The 7,612-nt window shown below is 58.7% G+C and overlaps 1 protein-coding gene and 1 long non-coding RNA gene across 2 annotated transcripts in view; both read right to left on the reverse strand.

Annotated features, from left to right (window-relative positions):
- Window positions 1-5,723, reverse strand: part of EIF2B4 (eukaryotic translation initiation factor 2B subunit delta) — a 17,298-nt gene extending 11,575 nt beyond the window's left edge. The window contains exons 1-5 of the mRNA XM_018574980.1: window positions 5,532-5,723; window positions 5,139-5,218; window positions 1,585-1,676; window positions 698-812; window positions 311-387 (exon numbers count right to left, since the gene is read on the reverse strand). Coding sequence (XP_018430482.1) covers window positions 311-387; window positions 698-812; window positions 1,585-1,676; window positions 5,139-5,218; window positions 5,532-5,655 — 488 coding nt within the window. The 5' untranslated portion in view covers window positions 5,656-5,723. The remainder of the gene's footprint in view (window positions 1-310; window positions 388-697; window positions 813-1,584; window positions 1,677-5,138; window positions 5,219-5,531) is intronic.
- A 198-nt stretch (window positions 5,724-5,921) lies between these two features.
- Window positions 5,922-7,338, reverse strand: LOC108803140. The gene is made up of 3 exons (XR_001942262.1): window positions 7,220-7,338; window positions 6,683-6,723; window positions 5,922-5,992 (listed from the first exon to the last, which is right to left on the reverse strand). It is a non-coding gene; the product is annotated as an uncharacterized LOC108803140 (long non-coding RNA).
- Window positions 7,339-7,612: the final 274 nt, after the last annotated feature.

A 7,612-nucleotide genomic window follows, 5' to 3' on the forward strand; every position in this document is an offset into this window, starting at 1 on the left:
GAGAGAGAGAGAGAGGCCAAAGAGAGAGAGAGAGAGAGAGAGAGAGAGAGAGAGAGAGAGAGACTGCCCAAGAGACGAGTCCCAGAGACCACCCTTAATGAAAGCCACTGCCAGCAAAGCAGGGGTCAGCCCTGACAATCGGAAAGCTGCCGCAACCCAGCAGAACACACCCACATATCAAGGTCACACCCCTCCTCCCCACATGCACTCCCACTTTTATAAAGAATACTTTCACGCCCCACTTCCCCCAGACAAAGGCCACACCTACAAAACAGAGGTCACACCCCCTGCCGAAGCACAGACCACTGACCTAATGGAGGGCTTCAGCTTGTTGACCAGGTCTCGTGACAGCTCCTCATTGGGCGGAGTGCTGTAGTCCCGGATCACCTAAACGACATAGAGAGCAGTGTGATGATCTATAGCCACTCAGGGGTTCTCTCTGGGTGGTTGAGGACGGGTTGGCAGGTGAGGGGTGGGTATCTGGAACTACGGACGGGTTGGCAGGTGAGGGTTGGATATCCAAGCCTGGGTGGGGTTGGAAGGTGAGGGTTGGATATCCAGGCCTGGGTGGGGTTGGAAGGTGAGGGTTGGATATCCAGGCCTGGGTAGGGTTGGAAGGTGAGTGGAAGGATCTGGGGCAGGGTTGGCAGGTAAGGGGTGGGGATAGTATCGGAGGTGGACACTGAGGAGGCCGTACCTGTTTGAAGCAGTGCAGTAATGCGATACATCTGGCGTTGGAGCCGCTGATAATACCCTGCGAGTACTGGAGGCCGAGCCTCACCACAGCCGGGTGTATCACGGAGGACGGGATGCTGGAGAGAGAAGAGATCAATAATGAAGGAACTTTATAGAGCTCTGCTAAGGACGGCACCAGAAACATCAAACTATGTGCAGGGCTTTTACCAACATCTGACCAATCAGGAGAGGGGGATCACTGAGAGGCCGGTGGACAGATGCTGAACGACCATACATGGCCCACTTGCTGCCTGCGGCCCTCTGACACGACGAAATATAGAGCGAGTATACCCGACGCATGTTCATTCTGCTGACCACACTAAACAATGCAGAGTGCACCGACCAATCAGAACTCTCTGAACAGAGGTGTGACCAGGAGAAGAGATTCTGATTGGCTATTATGGGGAATCGCACTTTGCTCTTGGTGACTCTGGCCAGATATGTTCTCCTGGGACTTCTCCCGTGTAACATACATGATCATGTCCCGTGTCTGGTCTCTGTATGCCAATACCGGCCCATCTCTGTAACCATTGCTGAATGTGCTGACCTTGTGACTACCTTGATACGATCACATGACTTTCATGATGGAAGGGCTGCGACTGTAGGGCCACACGACGGGAGGACCGTGGGCGTAGGGCCACACGACGGGAGGGCCGCGGGCGTAGGGACACACGACGGGAGGGCCGCGGGCGTAGGGACACACGACGGGAGGGCCGCGGGCGTAGGGACACACGACGGGAGGGCCGCGGGTGTAGGGACACACGACGGGAGGGCCGTGGGCGTAGGGACACACATCAATGGATATAGGGACACAATATGCAGCCGTAGGGGCCCCAGCCACCCGCTCACCTCAGCTGTTGGGTGAGGGGCATCTTCCGGCTGTACTGATGGAGGTGAGAGAACAAGCTGACCTTCGTTCCGTAATCCTGCCGCAGAGGAACCTGGAGGAGGAAGACACGAGTCAGAAGCGCAGCAATCAGAGTATAATACAGACCGACATCACTGCAGGTACCACAAGTCCCAGAATGCTGCCAGCGGGGGAGCGCCATCTGCCCAGGGGGGTCTGCTCTGTACAGGGATGATGACACGTCAGTAGGCGGGGCTCCGCTCTGTACAGGGATGATGACACGTCAGTAGGCGTGGCTCCGTTCTGTACAGGGATGACGACACGTCAGTAGGCGGGGCTCCGTTCTGTACAGGGATGATGACACGTCAGTAGGCGGGGCTCCGCTCTGTACAGTGATAATGACCTTTCAGTAGGCGGAGCTCCGCTCTGTACATGGATGATGACCTGCCAGTAGGCGGGGCTCCGCTCTGTACAGGGATGATGACCTGCCAGTAGGCGGGGTTCCGTTCTGTACAGGGATGACAACACGTCAGTAGGCGGAGCTCCGCTCTGTACAGGGATGATGACACGTCAGTAGGCGGGGCTCCGCTCTGTACAGGGATGATGACACGTCAGTAGGCGGGGCTCCGCTCTGTACAGGGATGATGACACGTCAGTAGGCGGGGCTCCGCTCTGTACAGGGATGATGACACGTCAGTAGGCGGGGCTCCGCTCTGTACAGGGATGATGACACGTCAGTAGGCGGGGCTCCGCTCTGTACAGGGATGATGACACGTCAGTAGGCGGGGCTCCGCTCTGTACAGGGATGATGACACGTCAGTAGGCGGGGCTCCGCTCTGTACAGGGATGATGACACGTCAGTAGGCGGGGCTCCGCTCTGTACAGGGATGATGACACGTCAGTAGGCGGGGCTCCGCTCTGTACAGGGATGATGACACGTCAGGTTGATCCCCCGCCAGTAGGCGGGCCTCCGCTCTGTACAGGGATGATGACCTGCCAGTAGGCGGGGTTCCGTTCTGTACAGGGATGACAACACGTCAGTAGGCGGAGCTCCGCTCTGTACAGGGATGATGACACGTCAGTAGGCGGGGCTCCGCTCTGTACAGGGATGATGACACGTCAGTAGGCGGGGCTCCGCTCTGTACAGGGATGATGACACGTCAGTAGGCGGGGCTCCGCTCTGTACAGGGATGATGACACGTCAGTAGGCGGGGCTCCGCTCTGTACAGGGATGATGACACGTCAGTAGGCGGGGCTCCGCTCTGTACAGGGATGATGACACGTCAGTAGGCGGGGCTCCGCTCTGTACAGGGATGATGACACGTCAGTAGGCGGGGCTCCGCTCTGTACAGGGATGATGACACGTCAGTAGGCGGGGCTCCGCTCTGTACAGGGATGATGACACGTCAGTAGGCGGGGCTCCGCTCTGTACAGGGATGATGACACGTCAGTAGGCGGGGCTCCGCTCTGTACAGGGATGATGACACGTCAGTAGGCGGGGCTCCGCTCTGTACAGGGATGATGACACGTCAGTAGGCGGGGCTCCGCTCTGTACAGGGATGATGACACGTCAGTAGGCGGGGCTCCGCTCTGTACAGGGATGATGACACGTCAGTAGGCGGGGCTCCGCTCTGTACAGGGATGATGACACGTCAGTAGGCGGGGCTCCGCTCTGTACAGGGATGATGACACGTCAGTAGGCGGGGCTCCGCTCTGTACAGGGATGATGACACGTCAGTAGGCGGGGCTCCGCTCTGTACAGGGATGATGACACGTCAGTAGGCGGGGCTCCGCTCTGTACAGGGATGATGACACGTCAGTAGGCGGGGCTCCGCTCTGTACAGGGATGATGACACGTCAGTAGGCGGGGCTCCGCTCTGTACAGGGATGATGACACGTCAGTAGGCGGGGCTCCGCTCTGTACAGGGATGATGACACGTCAGTAGGCGGGGCTCCGCTCTGTACAGGGATGATGACACGTCAGTAGGCGGGGCTCCGCTCTGTACAGGGATGATGACACGTCAGTAGGCGGGGCTCCGCTCTGTACAGGGATGATGACACGTCAGTAGGCGGGGCTCCGCTCTGTACAGGGATGATGACACGTCAGTAGGCGGGGCTCCGCTCTGTACAGGGATGATGACACGTCAGTAGGCGGGGCTCCGCTCTGTACAGGGATGATGACACGTCAGTAGGCGGGGCTCCGCTCTGTACAGGGATGATGACACGTCAGTAGGCGGGGCTCCGCTCTGTACAGGGATGATGACACGTCAGTAGGCGGGGCTCCGCTCTGTACAGGGATGATGACATGCCAGTAGGCGGAGCTCCGCTCTGTACATGGATGATGACCTGCCAGTAGGCGGGGCTCCGCTCTGTACAGGGATGATGACCTGCCAGTAGGCGGGGTTCCGTTCTGTACAGGGATGACAACACGTCAGTAGGCGGAGCTCCGCTCTGTACAGGGATGATGACACGTCAGTAGGCGGGGCTCCGCTCTGTACAGGGATGATGACACGTCAGTAGGCGGGGCTCCGCTCTGTACAGGGATGATGACCTGCCAGTAGGCGGGGCTCCGCTCTGTACATGGATGATGACCTGCCAGTAGGCGGAGCTCCGCTCTGTACAGGGATGATGACATGTCAGTAGGCGGGGCTCCGCTCTGTACAGGGATGATGACATGTCAGTAGGCGGGGCTCCGCTCTGTACAGGGATGATGACACGTCAGTAGGCGGGGCTCCGCTCTGTACATGGATAATGACCTGTCAGTAGGCGGAGCTCCGCTCTGTACAAGGATGATGGTCAGTAGGCGGGGCTCCGTGATGTACAGGGATGATGGCCTGCCAGTGGGCGGGGCTTCACACCTTTCTGTGAAGATCCCCGGCAATGGTCGTTCCAGAGCAGAACCCTCCAGGCTTGCAATTAATAAGCAGACATGGCGACACCTCAGCCGCCTGCCCTTAAATCACTCTCAGCAGACACGGCATTAACCAATCACAAAGCACGCTGCACCAACCTCCGGCTCGGGGCCAGCCGCGGCTCTCCCAATAATCTGGAGGGAAGCGGGGAATGAATGATGATCGTTAGCACCGGACTGATTTCATGTCATACGTCTGGCTGAATTCACTAAGCTGAAACGTGTACGATACATGCCGCCATGATCATGTGACTTACCTGCAGCTCCCGGCGGTGCTCCCGGCGGAGAATGACGATTGTTACGGGTGAATGGAGCCCCGTGTCTATGTGTGATGTACCATGTGATGTGCAGGAGCTCCATAGAAACGGAGACGATAGCCCAAATGTTACCCATAATTCTCAGGGGTGTCAGTGTTTCAATCAGCGCTTCCGCCCTTCCAGTCCTAAGGATGTGGTGGGCGGGGCTATCCAGAGATCCCTCCCCCCCTTCATTCAGGAAGCGGTTTCTAGAAGTGACCCCGTCAAACTACATGTCCCAGCAGTCACTGCGATATTTACACAAAGTGGGCGCCATGTATAGAAGCGTCATCATCGTCGCGCGTCTGCGCCGAGTGTATAAGGAACGAAGACGTTTCATCGCACCCACCTGCTGTCTCTCCAACTTCTTGGCCAACTTCCTCTGCGCCGCCGGATCATCGACCTGAACGTGTTCCGGGAGGCGCTTCACTGCAGACACATGGGGCGCGTTATCAGTGTGTACATCGCCATAGAGAGTACTGGGGCAACTGCACACCCTTCCTGAGGACCGGAGCGACCCACCACACCCGCCACGGACATCACTGATACCAGAACACTAATCCCATCTGCTCCCCGCTTCCCCCTCTCCTCTCACCCGTCTGTCCCCGCTCTTCCTTCCCTCCCCCGTCTGTCCCCGCTCTTCCTTCTCTCCCCCCGTCTGTCCCCGCTCTTCCTTCTCGCCCCCTGTCTGTCCCCGCTCTTCCTTCCCTCTCCCGCCTGTCCCGGATCTTCCTTCGCTCACCTGTCTGGAGGTCGGTGGGCTGGCTCTTGGGTTTGCTCGGTGCCGGCCCCCCACTCTGCTCAGTCTTCTTGCCCTGTTTCTGTGCCCGCTCGGCCTCTTGCTTGGCTCTCCTCTCCGCCCTCATCTCGGCCTTGCTCTTCCCTGTGGGCGGAGCTTCAGTTGTTGGCTCGGCAGCGGTTGGTGGTGCCGGTGGTGCTGTGATGGCAGGCTGCGCCTCAGCTGGAAGACCAGAAAGCCAGGTCAGGAAAACCCAGAACATTCTATGCCCTCGGATTAGGGGGAGGGGCCTGCAGAGAAAAGGGGTTCAATACCCGTCAGTGTCCCCCAATACCTTTCCGTGCAGCCACATTCTGTGCCCCGTCCACAGTCTCCTCCCCCGCCTTCTCCTTGTTCTTCTTCTGCTGCTTCTTCTCCTTCCGCAACCTCAACTTCTCCTCCTTGGACAGGTCCTGACCTTTCACCTGCACGCAGGAGACACCAAAACAGAGACACCCATCAGAGTCCTCCCCAGAGACACCCTCACCCATCAGAGTCCTCCCCAGAGACACCCTCACCCATCAGAGTCCCCACCAGAGACACACTGGGCTCCCCTCTGTGTGCGTACGCGGCATCCCTGGCACCCCTCTATGTGTGTGTACGCGGCATCCCCGGCTGCCCTCTAGGTGTGTGTACACGGCATCCTCGGCTCCCCTCTAGGTGTGTGTACACGGCATCCTCGGCTCCCCTCTAGGTGTGTGTACACGGCATCCTCGGCTCCCCTCTAGGTGTGTGTACACGGCATCCTCGGCTCCCCTCTAGGTGTGTGTACACGGCATCCTCGGCTCCCCTCTAGGTGTGTGTATACGGCATCCCCGGCTCCCACTCTATGTGTGTGTAGGCGGCTTCCCCTCTATGTGTGTGTACGCGGCATCCCCGGCTCCCCTCTATGTGTGTGTACGCGGCATCCCCGGCTTCCCTCTATGTGTGTGTACGCGGCATCCCCGGCTGCCCTTCTAGGTGTGCGTACGCGGCATCCCCGGCTGCCCTTCTAGGTGTGCGTACGCGGCATCCCCCGGCGCCACTCTAGGTGTGCGTATGCGGCATCCCCGGCTCCCCTCTAGGTGTGCGTATGCGTCATCCCCGGCTCCCCTCTAGGTGTGCAAGAACGGTACCTTGGTTTGTTTAGAATCCGCCATCTTGTTCTTCCCGCCACCTGTGAGGAGAGACATTCATAGGTCACAGAAGACTCCACCCACATAAGAGAGCCCCTCCCCAATTATAGGACTCCACCCTCATATGGGAGCCCCTCCCCAATTATAGGACTCCACCCTCATATGGGAGCCCCTCCCCAATTACAGGACTCCACCCACATATGAGAGCCCCTCCACCAATGGCAGGACTCCACCCAGATATGAGATTCCTTCCCCAATAACAAGGATCCCCCCCCTGATGTACATGTTCCCCTCCCCCTTCTAACACATTGGAGTAAATAGTTCAGTGTGGACTGTTTGTGGTGTCCCCGGTCATTTCGGTGATTTCCGGGTCACACAGACAGTTCGCATTTCACACCCGGTTACCCGTCGCATGAGGTATGTTGTCAGAGCCTGACCATGTGACGTCTCCGCGTATACACCATGGTGAGAGGGTGACCATGACACAACCCTCCCCTCCCCCACGTATGACACAACAGGCCGGGAATGACATCTCACCCGGCGGGTCCGGTCCCTCCATGTCTCTCCCGACTCCTCCCCTTTCACAGGCTCCTCCTCTTACCGGTCCGTCACTGTGCAACCACGTGGGAAGAGGCGGAAGTGGTGACTAGCGGAGGCGGCGGGGCGTCAGAAGTCATGTGACTCGTCACATGGAGGAGAGACGTCAACACGGTGTTCCAGCGAAGGCTCCGAGGGGCGGAGACAAGGAGAGAGTGGGTGGCGCGGGCATGATGAGGGGGAGGGACATGGACGGAGCGTTGAGGGCGCATACATAGAGAGGGGCGGGGACATGACCAGAGACGGAATGAGGCATCGAGAGGGGCGGAGACATGACCAGAGACGTAGATGTCCTTACCAAACCTCTCTCTACTTAGCTAGCCACCAACATCC

This window comes from Nanorana parkeri, unplaced genomic scaffold (genome assembly GCF_000935625.1).
Source record: "Nanorana parkeri isolate BGI_ZX_2015 unplaced genomic scaffold, ASM93562v1 scaffold3436, whole genome shotgun sequence".
NCBI lineage: Eukaryota > Metazoa > Chordata > Amphibia > Anura > Dicroglossidae > Nanorana > Nanorana parkeri.